The sequence below is a fragment of the Hoplias malabaricus genome, chromosome 4, assembly GCF_029633855.1.
Source record: "Hoplias malabaricus isolate fHopMal1 chromosome 4, fHopMal1.hap1, whole genome shotgun sequence".
NCBI lineage: Eukaryota > Metazoa > Chordata > Actinopteri > Characiformes > Erythrinidae > Hoplias > Hoplias malabaricus.
In genome coordinates, this window is record NC_089803.1 from 63,868,709 (window position 1) to 63,892,783 (window position 24,075).

At 42.3% G+C, this 24,075-nt stretch overlaps 2 protein-coding genes across 2 annotated transcripts in view; one reads left to right on the plus strand and one right to left on the minus strand.

The window, feature by feature from the left end:
• syt1a (synaptotagmin Ia) overlaps window positions 1–24,075 on the minus strand; it is a 266,542-nt gene that overhangs the window by 164,162 nt on the left and 78,305 nt on the right. Inside the window, exons 4-5 of the mRNA XM_066668615.1 lie at window positions 22,399–22,434; window positions 8,145–8,243 (exon numbers count right to left, since the gene is read on the minus strand). The gene's annotated coding sequence lies outside the window, so the exon portion shown is untranslated. The remainder of the gene's footprint in view (window positions 1–8,144; window positions 8,244–22,398; window positions 22,435–24,075) is intronic.
• LOC136695068 (uncharacterized) lies at window positions 9,284–12,078 on the plus strand. The gene is made up of 3 exons (XM_066668878.1): window positions 9,284–9,336; window positions 9,895–10,365; window positions 11,520–12,078. Exons 1-3 carry the CDS (start codon window positions 9,284–9,286, stop codon window positions 12,076–12,078), a joined length of 1,083 nt encoding a protein of 360 aa, XP_066524975.1.

The following is a 24,075-nucleotide window of genomic DNA, read 5'->3' on the forward strand; positions in this document are numbered from 1 at the left end:
CCAGTGTGTGTGTGGGTTGAGTGTTAAATGGAATGGTGTTCAGAGTAGTGCTGATTGTAAAGTGTCCTTGGGTATCTAGAAAGGTGCTATATAAATGTTACGATAACAGTGAATACTTACAGACAGTTTAAACTTCTGCCAGCTACAAGCTATAGTCCTGTCTCATACTCAAACACGCCATTCCACCTTAAAAAATGTGGAGCTTCTGAATGAGTTTGTTCTGCTGCGAGTTCAGTAGTTCCCCAGAATCGTGTGTATTCCCTTTAAGTCGACAGAGGTTCATCATTTAGAAACTACTGTTATATTTATTTAATAAACTGGGAAAACCAATGTTTGCTTTTGTTACTGAGCTCTAAAACATGCAAAAATAGCTAAATTCAACTCATTCTGACTTCAACAGGCAACACAAAAGGCCACAGGGCCAGGGCTGTGTACACATTTAAACACGAGAGGGACTTGAGGGGTCAACATAGCTATGGTTTCACTGCATTTACAACAGCAAACATAACCCAACCCCCTGAAATAAAGAAAACAATGGAAATGCCCCTGAAACAGGGAACTGTGCCGGTTCTGTGTGGGCAAGCGCCCAGAACATGTTCAAACACGATAAACAGATTCTCCCAATTTCCTTCTGATGTTCAATTTACTGCTCTGACTGAGCCAGAGCTGCATTAACACTGCATTAACGCTGCAGCTGGGAGTCCTGGCTTCAGTTCTGTTTGGCCACTACAAGAAATCCCTCACAGAACCACCAGAACCAAACCTTCCAGAGTACCACCAGAACCAAACCCTCCAGAGTACCACCGGAACCAAATCCCCCACACAACCACCAGAACCAAACCCTCCAGAGCACCACCAGAACCAAATCCCCCAGAGAAGCACAAGATCTAAACCCTACAGAACAACAAAAGATCCAAAACCCTCACAGAACCACCAGAACCAAACCCTCCAGAGTACCACCAGAACCAAATACCTCACACAACCCTCCCTCAGTGAACGACCAGAACACCACCAAAACCAAATCGTTCAGGATTCAGTACCACAGGAACCAAATCCCCCACCGAACCACCAGAACCAAATCTTCCAGATTACCACCAGAACCAAATCCCCCACACAACCACCAGAACCAAACCTTCCAGAGTACCACCAGAACCAAACCCTCCAGAGTACCACCAGAACCAAATCCTCCTCACAACCACCAGAACCAAACCCTCCAGAACACCACCAAAACCAAATCCTCCAGGATTCAGTACCACAGGAACCAAATCCCCCACCGAACCACCAGAACCAAACCCTCTAGATTACCACCAGAACTAAATCCTCCACACAACCACAAGAACCAAACCCTCCAGAGTACCACCAGAAACCAAATCCTCCTCACAACCACCAGATCCAAATCCCCCACACAACCACCAGAACCAAACCCTCCAGAGTACCACCAGAACCAAATCCTCCTCACAACCACCAGATCCAAATCCCCCAGAGAACCACCAGAACCAAATCCTCCTCACAACCACCAGATCCAAATCCCTCACAGAACCACCAGAACCCAATCCCCCAGTGAACATCCAGAGCAGCACCAAAACCAAATCCCTCAGGAGTACCACAGGAACCAAATCTTCCAGATTACCACCAGAACCAAATCTTCCAGATTACCACCAGAACCAAATCCCTCACACGACCACCAGAACCAAACCCTCCAGAGCACCACCAGAACCAAACCCCCCAGAGCACCACCAGAACCAAATCCCCCAGAGAAGCACAAGATCTAAACCCTACAGAACAACAAAAGATCCAAAACCCTCACAGAACCACCAGAACCAAACCCTCCAGAGTACCACCAGAACCAAATACGTCACACAACCCTCCTTCAGTGAACGACCAGAACACCACCAAAACCAAATCCCTCAGGAGTACCACAGGAACCAAATCCCCCACACAACCACCAGAACCAAACCCTCCAGAGTACCACCAGAACCAAATCCCCCACACAACCACCAGAACCAAACCCTCCAGAGTACCACCAGAACCAAATCCCCCACACAACCACCAGAACCAAACCCTCCAGAGTACCACCAGAACCAAATCCCCCACACAACCACCAGAACCAAACCCTCCAGAGTACCACCAGAACCAAATCCTCCTCACAACCACCAGATCCAAATCCCCCAGAGAACCACCAGAACAAGTGTTGAGTGTGTTTTCAGTACAAACCCAAAAGGTTATATCAACTGAAACTGTTGATTCACTGAATCTTGTTCTAAAGAGTCATAATCCAATCAAATTCACCCTGAGATTAGAGTTTTTATTTACCATAATTTCACAACACTGTAATAGACTCAGGATAAGATACATACATAAACACAGAGTTACACACTCAAAGATTTGTGTTTCACTTACATCGCGTATGACAGGGTTGGATCTGCACAAAATTACCTTTTGTTTGTTTTGTTTGGGAAACGACAATTCCAAGGTACAGCGTGGCACAGAGTGGAGGCTTAGGCTTTTCACTGCTTGTCAGAAACATTAATAAAACATGTCAAATTTAAAGTTTGAAGGTGTAAACGCCATGCGAGAGGCGCGAGAGGGAAAGAAGAATCCGTGCATGTCGTCTTTGACAGGGATTTTTATTATTGTTTGTGGATGGAAGCGTCAGTGCAGGAAATAAGCAATAAATAATTTGTCTGCACACAGTAGACCAAGCTGCTCCAGAGCTGTAGTAAATCGATAACTTCATCCAGGGAAAGTTAATGGGATGCCAAGCTAAGTGTGCTGACCGATCGAGGAAGATGAGCTGTTTTGAAATCATTAATGATTCTGTTTATCGCAGCCTGGTTTGAGTCCAACTGAAGCACAATCAGAATCAATTCATCTGAACAAAAACTCCAGTCCTGTAATATCTAACATTCATTCATTCATCCATTATCTGTAACCCTTATCCAGTACAGGGTCGCGGTGGGTCCAGAGCCTACCTGGAATCATTGGGCACAAGGCGGGAATACACCCTGGAGGGGGCGCCAGTCCTTATCAGGGCAACACAGACACACAGATTCACTCACACCTACGGACACTGTTGAGTCGCCAATCCACCTACCAGCGTGTGTTTTTGGACTGTGGGAGGAAACCAAAGCACCTGGAGGAAACCCACGCAGACACAGGGAGAACACACCACACTTCTCACAGACAGTCACCCGGAGCGGGAATCGAACCCACAACCTCCAGGCCCCTGGAGCTGTGTGACACTACCTGCTGCTCCACCGTGCCGCCCTAATCTAACAACCAAGAGTTATTAATGACATGTTGTGTCATTTCTGCCTTGTGTACGTTTTTGCACAGGAGTGTATTTGGAACTGCTTATAGATGAATATCTCCAGCATTGAAAACCTAGGCACCAATAATCCCAGTTCCAGGTTTATGGTATTGTGACTGCCCTACACTTCTGTTACTGTGGATTTCAGACAGAGCACACCACGTCTAGGACCTCAAACCCGAGGAAAAGAGGCGTTATCTCGTTCTTCAGAAAGGACCGACTGAGGAAATGGAAGTCGAAGCGGATTCAAATAAAGAAGCACTTTTTGTGCGATTAAATAAATCTGCTTTAGCCTCGATGTGGTGACATTTCGGCTCTGAATGTGACGGCTTTAACCAAAGACTTCACTATCAACCGTTCATCGTTCTATTGATATATTTTTAGAAAAGACTGAAGAGGATAAAAAAGAGGAAGAGTCCAGTCCACTTCACTTCTCCACTTTATTTCACCAGAAAGAAAGAAGAATAGTAAAAATAGGGCAAAAGAAAGGATATATTTATTCTCTGGTAGGTATAATTGGTTTGTCTTGAAAAGTAGAAGCACTGTGAAGCACTTTGTGTGTGTGTGTGTGTGTTGAAGCTTCTACTTAATCTCCAAACACGCCTCCCACACACACTGCATAATAAAGAGTGGAAGAGGGATTTGGATGACAATTCTAACATCAACCAAATGCTTGCAGTGTGAACACACACACATTGCTTATGTGAATTGTTTGGACATTGTGTAGACATTTTGAACAATGTTTTTTCTTTTTTTTTTCCTTTATGATTGTGAGGATTCCAGGTCCCTGGAAACAAACTAAACATGCACAAACACACACTCTGACACATGCACTAACACAGTAACTATTTATATCCCTGTCTCTTTATGTGATTTTCACAGTAGCTGCATCTTAGCATTAGTGTTAGCCACACTCTGTGTGTGTGTGTGTGTGTGTTTGAGAGAGAGAGAGAGAGAGTGTATGTGACTCATATGGAGAAAAACCTGCCCCAGATACTTCACACACTTCAGGAACAGATTAAAAAGCTCTCACTTTGATCCCTTAATGTGAAACAGCCTACTTTAGCTCAGTGTGTAAAATCAGGAGGCTCAGGTCAACTATCAAGCTACAAGAAATCTGCATCTGTCCATCTCTCTCTCTCTCTTTCATTCTTAGCAGACTAAGTAAAGTACCCAGAGAAAATGGTTAAGTCTGCATCATAGTCAGTACTACTAGCTAAACCACTGGCCTTGTGACACCCACCTACATAAGCCCTTCATTATAACTGACATATACCTACATAACCATTTATTTACCAGAGTAAAGCTGATTAAAGTAGCCTCTGTGACAACTGACGACTGCTGAAATAAACAGATGTTTATTTGCCTGAAATAGGCAGATGTTTATGTAGCTTTATGCCCGTTGATGAAAGGTGGGGTCAGGGTCATGTAGCCTAATGAACAATGACCTAGAGTAAAATGTGTCCCCTGAAATAAACAAAATATTAAAACACAATGTTGTTGGTGTTATTATTAATGGCAGTGTTGTTGTTGGTGGTGATGATGATAGTGATGGTGTTGTTGTTGATAGCAGTTGTGGGGTGGTGTTATTACTGATGGCAGTGTTGTTGGTGGTGATGATGATAGTGATGGTGTTGTTGTTGATGGCAGTTGGGGGGGGGGGTGTTATTACTGATGGCAGTGTTGTTGTTGTTGGTGATGATGATAGTGATGGCGTTGTTGTTGGCAGTTAAAGGGGTGATGTTATTACTGATGGCGGTGTTGTTGTTGATGACAATGATTATGGTGTTATAATTGATGGCAGTGTTTTTTTTTGTTGTGATGACAATCATAGAGGTGTTGTAATTGATGACAGTGATGATACTGTATTGTTGTTGATGGCAGTTATGGTGGTGTTATTATTAAGGCTGGTGTTGTTGATGACAGTGATAATGGTGCTATAATTGATGGTAGTGTTGTTGTTGATGACAGTGCTGGTGTTGTGTTGTTTTTGTAGTTGATGGCAGTGGTGGTGGTTTATTATTAATGACAGTGTTGTTGTTGGCAGTGACGGTGGTTTAATAATTGATAGCAGTGTTGTTCTTGATGGCAGTGATATCAATGTTGTTGATGGCAGTTGTGATGCTGTTATAATTGATGGCAGTGTTGTTGTTGTGATGACAGTGATGGTGGTGTTATTACTGATGGCTTTGTTGTTGTTATGGTTGATGGCAGTGGTGGTGGTGTTATTATTGATGGCGTTGTTGTTGTTGTTATGGTTGATGGCAGTGGTGATGGTGTTATTACTGATGGCGTTGTTGTTGTTATGGTTGATGACAGTGATGGTGGTGTTATTATTGATGGTGGTGTTGTTGTTATGGCGTTGTTGTTGTGGTTGATGGCAGTGGTGGTGGTGTTATTATTGATGGCATTGTTGTTGTTATGGTTGATGGCAGTGGTGGTGGTGTTACTATTGATGGTGTTGTTGTTGTTATGGTTGATGACAGTGATGGTGGTGTTATTATTGATGGTGGTGTTATTATTGATGGCGTTGTTGTTGTGGTTGATGGCAGTGGTGGTGGTGTTATTATTGATGGCATTGTTGTTGTTATGGTTGATGGCAGTGGTGGTGGTGTTACTATTGATGGTGTTGTTGTTGTTGTGGTTGATGGCAGTGGTGGTGGTGTTATTATTGATGGTGGTGTTGTTGTTATGGTTGATGGCAGTGGTGGTGGTGTTATTATTGATGGCGTTGTTGTTGTGGTTGATGGCAGTGGTGGTGGTGTTATTATTGATGGTGGTGTTGTTGTTATGGTTGATGGCAGTGGTGGTGGTGTTATTTTTGATGGTGGTGTTGTTGTTATGGTTGATGGCAGTGGTGGTCGTGTTATTATTGATAGCGGTGTTGTTGTTATGGTTGATGGCAGTGGTGGTGGTGTTATTATTGATGGTGGTGTTGTTGTTATGGTTGATGGCAGTGGTGGTGGTGTTATTATTGATGGCGTTGTTGTTGTTGTGGTTGATGGCAGTGGTGGTGGTGTTATTATTGATGGTGGTGTTGTTGTTATGGTTGATGGCAGTGGTGGTGGTGTTATCATTGATGGTGGTGTTGTTGTTATGGTTGATGGCAGTGGTGGTGGTGTTATTATTGATGGCGTTGTTGTTGTTGTGGTTGATGGCAGTGGTGGTGGTGTTATTATTGATGGCGTTGTTGTTGTTGTGGTTGATGGCAGTGGTGGTGATGTTATAATTAATGGCGTTGTTGTTGTGGTTGATGGCAGTGGTGGAGGTGGTGTTATTATTGATGGCGGTGTTGTTGTTATGGTTGATGGCAGTGGTGGTGGTGTTATTGATGGCGGTGTTGTTGCCATTGACAGTGATGGTGGTGTTCTGTTGTTGGCAGTGATGGTGGTGTTATTATTGATGGCAGTGTTGTTGTTGACAGTAGTTGTGGTGGTGTTATTAATATGGGTGGCAGTGTTGTCGTTGTTGTTGATGGTAGTTATGGTGGTGTTTTTTTATGACAGTGTTGTCGTTGTTAATGGCAGTTGTGGTCATGTTATTACTGATGGCTGTGCTGTTGTTGATGACAATAATGGTGGTGTTATAATTGATGACAGTGTTGTTGTTGTTGCTGGCAGTAATGCTGTTGTTGTTATTGCTAGCAGTAATGCCGTTGTTGTTGTTGATGGTGGTGGTGTTATTGAGGTCACTGTTGTTGGTGGACAGTACTGTGGATGTCGGGATGACTGACAGCTCCGTATATCAATATCAACATCTGCCTTTAAAAGCCCTGGGTGTTCTTGGCATTCATCAAGTGCAAAGGCAGTGAATCGGTCTACACACCGCACACACACACACACACACACATACACACAATGCACTCACACACACTCACACACACACGATAAACCAGGGTGAGTCATCATCCAGAACATCTGGAACATGAAACCAAATACAGCACTAATCTATTTACACTCCCATTATTTTCCTTAATATTTTCAAGCTTGTTTCTACTAAGCTTTTTTAATTAGCAATGCTCAGGCTCTGCCCAAAACATGCTCTTTCAGAGTTACCTGTGAGTTTGTTCTAGCTTTATATATCGCCCTCCTATGGTTAGCATGACACATTACAGTTTGTCAGAATGACAAGCAGTCCACTGCCCTACAGCTTGGTTCTTGGTGGCGGACGTGAAGGTGGGGGACGTAAGTGGGTGGGTTGTTCTTTAATGCCCGTCCTGCCCATCCCTGTCACTGTTCATGAGGACCTTAATCTCATATGCAGCTGATCCATTCTATTCAATGCTTCTCTGTGAAGATTATACAATGGTGAGAGCAATCTAACAAAAATGAGGGTGTCTGTATATTTTGGACACAGTGTGTGTTATAATGTGCTGTGTTTAGGTTCTTAAACAGGAAAAGCACCTGAGGCGGGTGTGTTTAGAACAGTGAAGGATGTTCTCCAGGGCTTGTGTTTGCTTTTGTAGATTTGTGACTGAAATGTGTGATCAGTGTTTTCCTCTCTGCAGCCTAGAGGACGCAAAGCATGCTGGGAAACGAGCGCCTCCAGTGCTTTGATAGTCTTAGAGCTCTTTGTGTGTGTTTGAGCGTGTCTGTTTGTTTGGAGTGTGGATGTGTTTGCGAGTGTGCGTTCAGCCATGTGTGTGTTTATGTGCTTTGAATATGTGCATGAATTCATTCATGTGGATTCATATGGAGGCATTCATTTTTCAGGAGATATTTATGTATTTGTGTGACAATCAGATAAAAAGATAATCCACCTGCATTCCCATCCACCTGTTTCCAAAACTGAAGTCTGAATACTGATTAAAAGGTAGGGTGAAGGTGGGACTCACAACAACCAGAGCTGGTGTCTTACTGAAGGGGGCAGCCGTGGCCTTGAGGTGAGGGAAGGGAGCTTGAAGCCAGAAGGTCGCCGGTTCAATTCCCAGCACCTGCAGGAAAAAAATAAAAAATTCTTGGCTGAAGTGCCCTTGAGCATGGCACCTAAGGAGGGTGCAGAGTTGGATAGGGTAAGGTTGGCAGGCCCCTGCTCCAGTTGTGTGTGTGTTCCCTGCTAAAAATGGGTTAAATGCAGAGAGGAATTTCCCTAAGGGGCTCAATAAATGGTGACTCTTCTCTTCTGAACCTGCCCACCTAAATTTAATAGCACTTAAAAAACACTACATTATATATTTACTTTAAAACTACAGCTGCACAGTCATTGTGAGAGTTCACTGAGCTGTAATTGGGAGAACAGAGCCTCTGTCATTGCTACTTCAGCCTCAAGACTGAAGAAACTGCACTGTGTAAATCTAGGCACCTAGCGTAGGAAACATAAAGAAAGAAATTATGTCGGAAACTAATGACCTGAATCATAATCATTTTTGCAGGAAGCTGAATTATTCCCGGACATTGTGACCTCATCAGACATTCCTTCTCAAAGCTCTAGTGTGTGTGTGTGTGATGTGTGAGTGTGTGTGCTCACTGTGTGCATGCATGAATACACAGATTATCCACAACATTATAACCACTTCCTTGCTCCGCTGACCATACAGGAGCATTTTTAGTTCTACAATTACAGACTGTAGTCTATCTAGTGCTCCCTCATCCCCCTTTTGCCCTGTTCTTCAATGGTCAGGACCCCCTATGACCATCATAGAACAGGCTCGTTTATCATACTCAGTGAAACTGTCGTGTTAGAGTGTGATGTAGGAGTGGATCAGACACAGCAGTTGTTGCTGGAGATCTATCAGCATCAGTGCTGCACTAAGAATAGCCCTCCAACCAAAAATATCCAGCTGACAGTGTCCTGTGTTCACTGATGGCACAGATGAGCTACTGACTCTGACTTGACATCTACAAGATGGATCAAAGAGGTCAGTGTGTTTAACAGTGGACAGTGAGTGGACACGTTTTTTTCTTTTTAAACACACTGTGTCTGATCCACTTTTACCAGTGCAACATACACTCACACACCACCACAATGTCAGAAATGGTCCAAAATTACTTCAATAAAATCCTGAATGAGAGCTTTACCGAGGTCAGGTACTGATATTAGAAGACTGGTCCACAAACCCCACTCCAACTCATCGCAAAAGGTAAGACTGCAGAGAACACAGTTCAACTGCTCCACAGCCGGGTTCTGAGTGATTTATACCCCTCTAGCCCACGCTTGGCATTGACTCATGTACAGCTGCTCCAGAGACATGTATCGCTAAAATAAATATATTGAATCTTCAATATATAGCTGTGATGCCTCTCTGTGTGTGTGTGTGTGTGTGTGTTGATGCGTGTGCACAATCTGCTGTAAAGCCCCCGCAGGGCTGACCTGTTTCTGTATGAAGAGAGATCACGACACACACACACACACACACAGTTGAGTGGATATGGTGCGTCTCAAAATGTCGGCGAGCCTCCAGCAGCAGAGCAGAAACTAAATTATCGGGTGGAGGAGCTGAGATAAGATTCAGAAGATTCAGATTCACACTGGTAATGACCAAAAATAACAATACAAAATTAACCTAATTAACACACATTCATATCATTATTCTCCACCAAACGCCATCACTGTCCACAAAACAGTATCATTATTCTCCACCAAAGGCCATCACTGTCTAACAAACGCCTTCACACTCCACCAAACCCCATCACTCTCCACCAAACGCTATCACTCTCCACCAAACGCCATCACTCTCCACCAAACGCCATCACTCTCCACCAAACGCCATCACTCTCCACCAAACCCCATCACTCTCCACCAAACGCCATCACTCTCCACCAAACGCCATCGCTCTCCACCAAACCCCATCTCTCTCCACCAAACCCCATCACTCTCCAACAAACGCCATCACTCTCCAACAAACGCCATCACTCTCCAACAAACGCCATCACTCTCCAACAAACGGCATCACTCTCCACCAAACCCCATCGCTCTCCAAAAAATGCCATCGCTGTCCAACAAACACCATCACTCTCCACCAAACCCCATCATTCTCCACCAAACCCCATCACTCTCCACCAAACGCCATCACTCTCCACCAAACGCCATCACTCTCCAATAAACGCCAACAAAAAGTCAACAAACAATATCATTATTCTCCACCAAACGCCATCACTCTCCAATGAACAGTATCATTATTCTCCACTAAATGCCATCACTGTCCACCAAGCAGTATCATTATTCTCCACCAAACACCATCACTCTCCAACAAACACCATCACTGTCCACCTAACGCCATCACTGTCCACCAAAAAGTATCATTATTCTCCACCAAACACCATCACTGTCCAACAAACGCCATCACTCTCCAATGAACAGTATCATTATTCTCCACTAAACGCCATCACTGTCCACCAAACGCCATCACTCTCCAATGAACAGTATCATTATTCTCCAACAAACGCCAGCACTGTCCACCAAACGCCATCACTGTCCAACAAACACCATCACTGTCCATCAAACAGTATCATTATTATCCAACAAACGCCATCACTGTCCAACAAACACCAGCACTGTCCACCAAACAGTATCATTATTCTCCACCAAACACCATCACTGTCCACCTAACGCCATCACTGTCCACCAAACAGTATCATTATTCTCCACCAAACACCATCACTCTCCACCAAACACCATCACTCTCCAACAAACACCATCACTGTCCAAAAAACGCCAGCACTGTCCAACAAACGCCATCACTGTCCAACAAACACCATCACTGTCCATCAAACAGTATCATTATTCTCCACCAAACACCATCACTCTCCAACAAACGCCATCACTGTCCACCAAACAGTATCATTATTCTCCACCAAACACCATCACTGTCCAACAAACGCCATCACTGTCCACCTAACGCCATCACTGTCCATCTAACGCCATCACTGTCCACCTAACGCCATCACTGTCCACCAAACAGTATCATTATTCTCCACCAAACACCATCACTCTCCACCAAACGCCATCACTCTCCACCAAACGCCATCACTCTCCAACAAACGCCATTACTCTCCAACAAACGCCATCACTCTCCAACAAACGCCATCACTCTCCACCAAAACCCATCACTCTCCACCAAACCCCATCACTGTCCATCAAACAGTATCATTATTCTCCAACAAACGCCATCACTGTCCAACAAACACCAGCACTGTCCACCAAACAGTATCATTATTCTCCACCAAACACCATCACTGTCCACCTAACGCCATCACTGTCCATCAAACAGTATCATTATTCTCCACCAAACACCATCACTCTCCAACAAACGCCATCACTCTCCAACAAACGCCATCACTCTCCAACAAGCGCCATCACTCTCCAACAAACGCCATCACTCTCCAACAAACGCCACGACTGTCCAACAAACGCCATCACTCTCCAACAAACGCCATCACTGTCCACCAAACGCCATCACTCTCCACCAAACGCCATCACTCTCCACCAAACCCCATCACCCTCCACCAAACCCCATCGCTCTCCAACAAACCCCATCGCTCTCCAACAAACCCCATCGCTCTCCAACAAACCCCATCGCTCTCCACCAAACGCCATCGCTCTCCACCAAACGCCATCGCTCTCCACCAAACGCCATCGCTCTCCACCAAACGCCATCACTCTCCACCAAACGCCATCACTCTCCACCAAACCCCATCGCTCTCCAAAAAATGCCATCGCTGTCCAACAAACACCATCACTCTCCACCAAACCCCATCATTCTCCACCAAACCCCATCACTCTCCACCAAACGCCATCACTCTCCACCAAACGCCATCACTCTCCAATAAACGCCAACAAAAAGTCAACAAACAATATCATTATTCTCCACCAAACGCCATCACTCTCCAATGAACAGTATCATTATTCTCCACTAAATGCCATCACTGTCCACCAAGCAGTATCATTATTCTCCACCAAACACCATCACTCTCCAACAAACACCATCACTGTCCACCTAACGCCATCACTGTCCACCAAAAAGTATCATTATTCTCCACCAAACACCATCACTGTCCAACAAACGCCATCACTCTCCAATGAACAGTATCATTATTCTCCACTAAACGCCATCACTGTCCACCAAACGCCATCACTCTCCAATGAACAGTATCATTATTCTCCAACAAACGCCAGCACTGTCCACCAAACGCCATCACTGTCCAACAAACACCATCACTGTCCATCAAACAGTATCATTATTCTCCAACAAACGCCATCACTGTCCAACAAACACCAGCACTGTCCACCAAACAGTATCATTATTCTCCACCAAACACCATCACTGTCCACCTAACGCCATCACTGTCCATCAAACAGTATCATTATTCTCCACCAAACACCATCACTCTCCAACAAATGCCATCACTGTCCAACAAACGCCATCACTCTCCAACAAACGCCATGACTCTCCAACAAACGGCATCACTCTCCAACAAACGGCATCACTCTCCAACAAACGCCACGACTGTCCAACAAACGCCATCACTCTCCAACAAACGCCATCACTCTCCAACAAACGCCATCACTCTCCACCAAACGTCATCACTCTCCACCAAACCCCATCACTCTCCACCAAACCCCATCACTCTCCACCAAACGCCATCACTCTCCACCAAACGCCATCACTGTCCACCAAATGCCATCACTGTCCACCAAACGTCATCACTCTCCATCAAACCCCATCACTCTCCACCAAACCCCATCACTCTCCACCAAACGCCATCACTCTCCACCAAACGCCATCACTCTCCACCAAACCCCATCACCCTCCACCAAACCCCATCACTCTCCAACAAACCCCATCGCTCTCCAACAAACCCCATCGCTCTCCACCAAACGCCATCGCTCTCCACCAAACGCCATCACTCTCCAACAAACGCCATCACTCTCCACCAAAACCCATCATTCTCCACCAAACCCCATCGCTCTCCAAAAAATGCCATCGCTGTCCAACAAACACCATCACTCTCCACCAAACCCCATCATTCTCCACCAAACCCCATCACTCTCCACCAAACGCCATCACTCTCCACCAAACGCCATCACTCTCCAATAAACGCCAACAAAAAGTCAACAAACAATATCATTATTCTCCACCAAACGCCATCACTCTCCAATAAACAGTATCATTATTCTCCACTAAATGCCATCACTGTCCACCAAGCAGTATCATTATTCTCCACCAAACACCATCACTCTCCAACAAACACCATCACTGTCCACCTAACGCCATCACTGTCCACCAAAAAGTATCATTATTCTCCACCAAACACCATCACTGTCCAACAAACGCCATCACTCTCCAATGAACAGTATCATTATTCTCCACTAAACGCCATCACTGTCCACCAAACGCCATCACTCTCCAACAAACACCATCACTGTCCACCTAACGCCATCACTGTCCACCAAAAAGTATCATTATTCTCCACCAAACACCATCACTGTCCAACAAACGCCATCACTCTCCAATGAACAGTATCATTATTCTCCAACAAACGCCAGCACTGTCCACCAAACGCCATCACTGTCCAACAAACACCATCACTGTCCATCAAACAGTATCATTATTCTCCAACAAACGCCATCACTGTCCAACAAACACCAGCACTGTCCACCAAACAGTATCATTATTCTCCACCAAACACCATCACTGTCCACCTAACGCCATCACTGTCCACCAAACAGTATCATTATTCTCCACCAAACACCATCACTCTCCAACAAACACCATCACTGTCCAACAAACGCCAGCACTGTCCAACAAACGCCAGCACTGTCCAACAAACACCATCACTGTCCATCAAACAGTATCATTATTCTCCACCAAACACCATCACTCTCCAACAAACGCCATCACTGTCCACCTAACGCCATCACTGTCCACCTAACGCCATCACTGTCCACCAAACAGTATCATTATTCTCCACCAAACACCATCACTCTCCAACAAACGCCATCACTGTCCACCAAACAGTATCATTATTCTCCACCAAACACCATCACTGTCCAACAAACGCCATCACTGTCCAACAAATGCCATCACTCTCCAACAAACGCCATCACTGTCCACCTAACGCCATCACTGTCCACCAAACAGTATCATTATTCTCCACCAAACACCATCACTGTCCAACAAACACCATCACTCTCCAACAAACAGTATCATTATTCTCCACCAAACACCATCACTCTCCAACAAATGCCATCACTGTCCAACAAACGCCATCACTCTCCAACAAACGCCATCACTCTCCAACAAACGGCATCACTGTCCAACAAACGCCACGACTGTCCAACAAACGCCATCACTCTCCAACAAACGCCATCACTGTCCACCAAACGCCATCACTGTCCACCAAACGTCATCACTCTCCAACAAACGCCATTACTGTCCACCAAACGCCATCACTCTCCAACAAACGCCATCACTCACCAACAAATGGCATGACTGTACAACAAACGGCATCACTGTCCAACAAACGCCATCACTCTCCAACAAACGCCATCACTCTCCAACAAACGCCCTGACTGTCCAACAAACGCCCTGACTGTCCACCAAACGCCATCACTCTCCAACAAATGCCATCACTGTCCACCAAACGCCATGACTGTCCAACAAACGCCATCACTCTCCAACAAATGCCATCACTGTCCACCAAACGCCATCACTGTCCACCAAACGCCATCACTCACCAACAAACGGCATGACTGTACAACGGCATCACTGTCCAACAAACGCCATCACTGTACAACAAACATTATCACTCTCCATCCAAACAGTATCAGTATTCTCCACAAACTGCATAATGAGAGTGAAACCCAGTACCCACTGTAATGTCAGGTGAATTCTCCAAAATTGATCATTGTGGTTCTGAATGTCAAACTGCAAACAGACCACTTTATTAGAAACACCCACCAATTTCAAGAACAGAAGTAAACAAGCATCAAGAAAAGCAAACAAACAGTTTCCAAGAACAACATTTACCAAAATACACCATAGCTTTCCCAAAAACAACAGCCTTTTCTCATCACAGAATAAGAACCAGAGCTTTTGCTCCTGAGGATCGAGGCTTTATCCAGTATCCCCTGAAAATGAGAGGATGTTTTCTGGGGGGAAATCTGACAGGCTCCTGTATTAATTTTTTTTCTGTGGATGGGAAAGTGTGTGAGAGAGTGTGTGTTAGAGCTGAAGATCTGATCCCCATGGCTCTAATCTCCAGATAATGTCTCTGATGGATGCATTAGTTTTTCATTTGTGTTTAAGTGATGGAGGCGGCAGTACATCCACGATGGGCTTATTAACGGAACGATTGCAAATAAACGGAGAGAACATAGAGATGGAGAGACGAGACGGGGATGTGAAATCACTGCCGGTGTAAATGCCCTCGTATCAGACCTGATTATAGAATTAGACGAAAGGAAATGAAATAGTATAAAGTGGAATATTAAAAGAGGAACACTGGCCAAAGCCTGTTTTTTTAGACCATGAGTGGTGAGCCTTTTCCCACTGAGACCAAATTAATATTTACATATCTGGTCCCTGGTCCCAGAGTAAGGATGGGCGATATTCACATTTTTCATACGAGGTATGAAGGTAGAACTGTGTAGTGAGGGTGGGGGTGCACTGTCAGGTTACATGAGCCTCATATGTGTGGGCGTGGGTCGAGTTGAACACCATTCAAACACAACCACATATACCATCAGTCTTTATCAAATATAATCCAAACACCACACAAACATCATGCTTTCCTCCAAACTGCCATAATCACATACATCTTGACTAAATATTATTACAAACACTAACAACTGTCCATGAAACACCACCAGAACCAATCAATCAATCTCCTACAAACAAACACCATCAGTCTCTGCCAAATATCACCATAATAAACCCCATACCCCACCACAAACAGAAATAAAAGTATGTAAAAATACCCTGTTCATCCAGGTCTTTGAGGGAGTGAGGGAGGAAGGGTGGGAGAGAGAGGAAATGGAGAAGGATATGGAGTCTCTGCTGAAGGAGCTCCATAAAAGCTTCAACAAAAGTGTATCCTAATGCACTCTGAAGAGGAGCTGAGGCTTGTTATAGTGGAGAGCGCTAGGCTAATCCCAGCCAAAAAAGCCCCTCAAGAGCCACAAAATATCCCACTGTACAGCTTCCATTATTAGCTTCACACTGCTTTGGCCACATTTCACATTTTTGTGTTTCTTTCTTTCTTTGTTTTTTATTTCCCCCTCGGTGCAACACTCAACATCTGCATGCTATATGCACCACAAACACAAACATAACCTCCCAGTGTCACTTAAAATTAAAGGTGGGGTTACATGCACCTGAGCTCTGCTCTGATTGGCTAAGACAAAGCTGATAAACAGTCACCACTAGAGGTGGGCGATATGGCGCTAAAATTATATCACGATATTTCAGGGTATTTTGGCGATAATGATATTCTTGGCGATACACACAAAACACTGAAAAATACCTGTTTTAATTTCAAAAACAGACTGTTGCAACAAAATAAATGTTATATTATTATGAATTATATTCAATTCAAATATATTAATAATATTTAAGGAGTCTTTCATTTTTATCAAATTCCTCCACCTCCACTTTCCACCGTACTTCACTGTGGCTAAACAACTCATGTAAAGAACGTATGCCGTATTACGGGAAACTGCATGACATCATTACGTAAATAAGTCTGAATATCACTAATATCATGATATTTATTTATTTTTTTAATCTTTTTAAAAAGTATGATGATATTATTGAGAACGATACGATATGGCCCAGCCCAAGTCACCACCGCTGCAGTAGCAGAGGTTTCCATCAGGTCTTAAGAGTTAAATAGGCTCTAAAATATATAAATCAGATTAGGGACACTCGTTGTAACTTCAGTGTGAATGGGCAAAGTTACCGCAAACACAATGAAATGTTGTAATGAAAACAATGCAGGAAACCTCAGTGTTCTAAAATAAGTGTCTGTATATATATACACATTGTTAACAAAAGAAAGCAATAAACTCTTCCAGCAAACACAAAAAATTATCCAAAACATACTCCAACAAACACCACTTTTATCCAAACACTATGGTACTCCATCAAATACCAAAACCATTATTCTCCAATCAACACCAACATCCTTCAGGTACAAACGTTTTCAAACCAAATCTATTATTCTCCAACAAATACCAACATAATCATTCTCCACCTAACACCAAAATCCTACAACACCATTATTCACCAACAAACACCAACACCACCAATCTCCACCAAAAAGCAGTGGAGGGTAGCAATGTTTACATCAAACTCATCAAAAACAAGCCAAAGAATTGGAAAGTTCATGTTTCCATAATAAAAGTCCCTTTGTGACTGTTTGAGGGGTGTTTGTGTTTGGAGTAAATAAGAAGATGAGCAGAGTGTCTGCACAGATGGGGCTGATTTAGCCTTCGTTTCTTTGATTGTTCTCAGCGGACAGCTTCTGTTTTGCATAACAACAATCCCTCTCCATCCCCTGGCTCCCCGTGGGAATCCTGATTAGCCGTAAGTGGTTGAACGGCCTGTCAATCAAGACGGTGGCCAAGGAAACTCAAAACAAGGTGACCTCGCCTCCACGATGAATTTCTGACAGCTTCCTTTCACAACGAGGAAAAGCACCATCCATCACCAGGACAACAATTAATCAAGCCCATCATCCATAGTGCCAAATGTATTATATCTACTTTACGATGTACACATTTTAGAAACAGAGTTCCACTGAACTAACAGATATTAGCTGCACATGAGCCCAAGCTCACCACGCCCAATGTCAACAGTCTGCCAGAGGCGTGTCAACCCCCCAGCACTGGACTGTGGAGAAGTGCAGCTGTGTAACCTGGAATGATGTAATGATGTAGCTCTATCTAAAACCCTTTGGATGAGCTGGAAAGAGTGTTTATAATCCAGAAAGAATTCTCTAACAAGAGTTGTCAATCAAATCCTCACAGCAAATGTTTCAACACTAAAAAACCTTTCCCACAGGACTAAAAGCTGTTCTTCCAAAAAAAAAAAAAAACCCAAAAAATGAGTGTAGATGAGTGTAGGGTTGAATTAGTCGGGGAAAAATATTCAGAGAATAAAGTTGGAATTCTGAGAAAAATCACTGAATAATTGAGTAAAAAAGGTCCTTATAATTCAGAGAAATATTTATAGAAACACTGTTTGGGTTATTATTTTGCTGTAATGTGTAGACAGACACACTCACAGTCTGTGCAGTTGTGAAAGAAGCAGTCAGCGAAGTGAACAGAATTATTTACTAAACCCATTCACACGACATGACGACTAAACCCCGTCAGTGCAGCCCCTGACTGCGATACGTAAGGCTTTAGTTTATTATATGAGTCTGAGCCGTAACGAGATGGAGCCTCGTGGGCACGCCGGAGTTCCACTCGCTCTAGATCTAGCATTTTCATTATCATTAATTGTATCCTGTGAAACTACATGCCCTCTTCTGAATAAATGGGTTTGTGCACCAATTCAGGGTTTAAAAACTAATCACAATCTGGTGCTGATGTGAAAGAGAACTTAGTGTTTATTCCGGAAATCTATAACATAGAATGACTTAAGCAACACACTGCATTCCACAATTACACTGTGGTTGTGTCTGCCCCATTATATGTGCAGTGAATTATTCTGAGATTATTCTCAGAATTATTCAGAGATTTTTCTCAGAATTATGACATTCTTATTATTATTTTTGTCATAGTTGCAAAGTTCCAGGAATTTTGAAAGTTGGGAAATTTACCATGGGAATTAATGTGAAATGGGAATATTCAAAGCTAAAGGTGAGAAACTTACATATAGTTGGTAAAAAATATACTGAAAATAATGGCTGAAATAATTGATACATGATACCAAAACTGTTAAATAGCAAAGCTGCTCTTTAATCCCAGGCCCATGGCACATTACACACTGAAGGGCTATTGAGACCACACCCCTACACTGTTCATTCCTCCATCACATGTACAGCATATGTCCAGATGATTTATAGAAACCTAACACTCACCACTACTGAAAGCACACATCTGAACCAAAGGACTACCTAAAGTCAAGTATGTTTTGATGAGGTTCATATATTTTATTGACAGTAATAGCACAGAAACATTTAAGCAACTATTGAATTGATGAGTAATCTCGCAATTGCTTGCTATCTGCTAAATCAGAAAAGCTCAATGAGCGATTTTATTTAAGAGACTAGTTTACCAAGGCGAGCAGGCTATCTTACCAAGGCTAGTATGGGCTAGCTTACCAAGGCTAGCATACCAAGGCTAGCAAAGGCTAGCTGCCTATATTTTTTTCCTCAAAGTGTTTCTATAACCAAGAATTAATACTTATTCATTATTTATTTAAAATGTTGAAGACCATTAGCTTTAGTGTTTTTACACTGTCATTTTATTTAACAGAAAAATACCACATACATCCACTATGACATCACAGGTGTCATAGTTATTTGTATTGTATTCATGTACATTGATGACAGTGTATGATATAAATTATCCAATATTTCCTATTAATTCCAAAATATAAATAAGTTCCCAAAATTTCCATGGAAAGTTTACATTTTGGAATATTTCCACAGTTACCGAGCTAAAGTTCCCATGTAAAGTTACTGGTAATTTACTGGAAATTTATCGGAAATTTTCCAGCCGTTTGCAACCCTGAATGAGCAGGTGTCCAATAGCATCAGCTCTAAACAGCATTTATTTGAAACTACCGCTGTATACATTCACTAGCCACTTTAATATTAACAGCCATCTTGTTTTTCCACTCACTGGTAGCTGGACAGGAGCAAGGGATGAGTTACAGTCCACTGACTGTACACTAACAAAGATGAAAGGTTTCTGATAAAGTGGCAAACGGCAGATATGAACCCAGTGCAGAGACAAGAGCTCTCAAATCCGTCTGGATTATATTTGTACTGAGAGTTCAGGGATCAGCTGTGTGTTAGCTAAATTAGCCGGACAGGCTTACAGGCGCTACGCTGACCTTTATCCTCTTCCAGCTGACCCGCATCTAAACAGGATTGGCTTCTCCCTTATTTCCCCTCCTAAAAAAACAGATATAAACGAATGTGGCTCCATGGCGTTTATGCCAGGAGGAAGTGTGGATTATCTGTGGAGAAATCTAAGAGGATTAAGGCTGGAATGGAATCGGTGATAATACACTGCCACCAAAACAAAGCTCTAGGCTGTGGGTGGAGTTACAGCCACTCAGCGCTGCAGATATTCACAGTGGAAAGAGGCTAATATTAACCAGCTTTTGCTATATAGTAATTTGAGGTGAATAATAATAATAATTCTAATTTTTACTTATTTGATTTATATTTATATGGTGCTATGTTTCGTAACACTAAAGCACTATAGACCAATTGTAAAGATAATATAGAATTATTTAAGTACATATAAAGAAATATACATTTCTGTAGTCTCTCCTGGAGAGCACTGTCCAAGAAAGTACAAGTCCATCAGGAATTTACTGAGGTACATGCACTGGAGAAGGAGTAACTCGTTACTGCCCAGCACTGAAAGGTGAAATTAGAGTTTAATGAGTAATTAATTTTGCTGCTAATGGGAGGAGACTGCAGTTCATATATTCATTTATTTATTTTTATGCAGTGTCTGAGTCAGTGAATAAATCACTGTTGACATACGAGAGTGAGATAGAAGGATCCATTCATCATCCAAGAGATTAAAAAAAAAAAAAGCTGTCTGACAGCACATACTGTACATTACTGTACTGTGCTGTGCTGTAATCTCTCTGAAGGAAAGGAATTGTGTTTAATTTCTGGGACCAAAACAGTCTCTAATTATTAAAAACCAACCAAGAGATGTGTCCTTAAAATAATATGATATTTCAGGTTATTTCCATGATAACAATATTGTTGGTGATATGTTTATTCTATTTTGTAAACAGAAAGTTATCAAGATTCTGATTTTGTATAAAAAACTGTAACAAAAAAACCTACCACTAAACAAAAGTGCTGAAATTTAGAGCATGAACATAAACAAAAAACTTAAACAATTATGTGAAAAAAAAACAAATTAAAACTTCACAGTAAATAAAAAAATACAAAATAAATGCTAAGATCGTGTCTGTGTTGTTTATCTGCTTGGCAAACACTAACACTAATTTTTGATTTTCCTCAAACTCAAACTGATGTTTCTGCTTGAGGTGGTGAATCAAATTAGTTGTGTTTTGTCCTTTTGTTGTTAGATGCTTTTTGCATATCTTACACATTACCATGTTTTTTTTTTTTTTTTTTTTTTGTATATCATATATTTCATAACAAAACCACCTCCACACAACTGAAATTGCTCTCCTTTTTGGAACAACTTCTACTGCAGAGCCACTTTCCAACATACTGCTGCTGTACCTAAATTATTTACCTATAAACACATGCCATATTATGCATAACTGCACAATATCATTGCATATACAAGTCAGAATGGTGCTATTATCACAATATGATTTTTTGTGTTAAAATTTATAACAATATTACTGCAAACGGCTCAGCCCTAACCAACCAATTTCCCAGAGACCTCACTCACTCACAACTCACTGTCTTCTACAATTACTTTTCTGTAAGATTAAAAGTTGTCACTGACACTGTAGCAAAAAAAACATCTGGGTACGTCGAGTTTTCCATGAAGGTAAGTGGCGAGGCAAAGTAGGCAACGAAAGTTAAAACCAGAACTGAAACACAGGGCAGGACTTGGTGAGTTAGCATTAGCTTAAGCAGAAGCTAAGAGGGAGCATGACCTTTTCCCAGCAGTTTTTATTGCTGAAAAAACTGGAAAAAAAAAAAAATAATAATCCCTCTTCACCCTTTTCTCTCAACAACAAAAACAGTGGTACCTCCCCTTAATGTGACTTAGCAAAACAACAAGACAGAACAAAAACACTTGTTAGCAAAGACTCATTTACTACTGATATTTTAACTGCTAGTTTTAAAGATTTCAAAATAAGAGCATGAACCAATGCCGCTGTTGGAAACCAAAAATATCTCTTACCCAGCGTTAGCTAGGAGGTTGGAAATAAAGGGTAGACTGAAAGTTCATTAAAGACTTACAGATCTTATTTCAGCTTCTGTCTTGTCTTCTAATCACTGCAGAGAGAGAGACAGACAAAGATAAATTTCAACATAAATGTCAATACTATTTTGCTCAGTACATACAAACAAACAAATAAATAAATATGGGTTTGAATCATGCTGTTTACCACAGAGCGCAATGATTTTTCAAAATTCCTATTCATTTCTGTCATGGGTGTGACTACTGTGACCTACAGAGAGACTATATCTTTTGTGTGTTTTCAAATCTTCTTCTAAAACCAAACCATAATACTGTTTATTAACAATATACTGGTGAGAAATAATAGTACATAGGCCAGTCTGTAATTCCTAGAGCTGTGAATACAGGAATGTCTTCCTAATCCCAACATTTAATTAAGAGATATATTTAATAACAGAGTGCCGGAGGCCTGAGGCAAAAAAGTGAAAAGTAATCCAGTGTCTTCTGCCTTAATTAACACAGAGCTAAATGCCACTGATTTCTCCTTTTTTATGTTTAAAAAAGAGAAAGAGAAATGAAGGGATTGCATATGGATGTCAATATCAGAGACAAGTCCACACAAATGAAATGGAAGTGTGTTGAGCTCCAGAGAGTTAATGCACTGTAGAAACAGACGCCAGGGATTACACACCACTTTACCATTAGTCAGTTACTGCGCACTTTAACACATGATCAGTGTCTGTACACTCACACAAGAAAATAATCCCACCCCTCCTTCTCTAGCCTTTTATCTCTCCATTGTACCGTTCTCATAAAAAATCCTTCAGTTCTTGCTCCTTTTCTTTCCTTCAGATTCTCTTCCTTCTTTACCTTCTCCCTCTTATTCTTCATTCTTCAGTTTTCTCAAAGATTCTCTCTTGGTTTTCTTTTCTTTTTCATGTTCTAATCCCTTCTTTAGTGCATATGGTTTGTTTATCTCTTTCTTTCATTATTTTTTCTTTTTTCTCTCTTCACTCTCATCCTTTCCTTTTTCTCACTTGTTTTCTTCACCTATTTTTAATTTATTACCTATCTTATTTTCTCGTTTCCAAGTCTCCCTCCCCGAGTGTGACATGTTTATCATGGTGTTGGTGTTGGCCTGCAGATGTTGTAGATGTCACTCTTCATTATTTAAGTTCAGACTCTGAGGGAAGTATAATTCCAGGCCATTTTCTCCTCATTTCTCTTGATTTATGACACACCACTGACCACCAGCTGGACAGTGAAATTAACGCCGAAAACCATCCCCCAAAAAACTTCTCTAAACAGATAAACAACAGACACACACACACACACACTACAGCCTAATAAGCCTGACCAAATTTGTAAGGCTCAAAACCATGTGGGAAAAAAATATTCAGACACAAGCAGCTATTTGGCTAGAAGCACAAGCACAAAATTATATACACACACCAAAATATAGACATACACCATGTTATAAACCATAAAACTTTCAGTGGAGAGCTCTGAGAGTCTGACATTTTCTGTTCTCTGTCTCACGCTGATACTCCGTACGATCTGCTCTCAGCACTCAGCATCAAATCTGCTGAATAAAGGCCAACAGCTACGCCCTTCCGACCCTGTCTGCATCACACAGCACCAGAACACCACATGCTAACCTCTACAACGTGACATTTCACAGAGGGTTAAAAGACTCGACCTGTGGAACTCAGCAGTGGAAAACAATGGACATACTC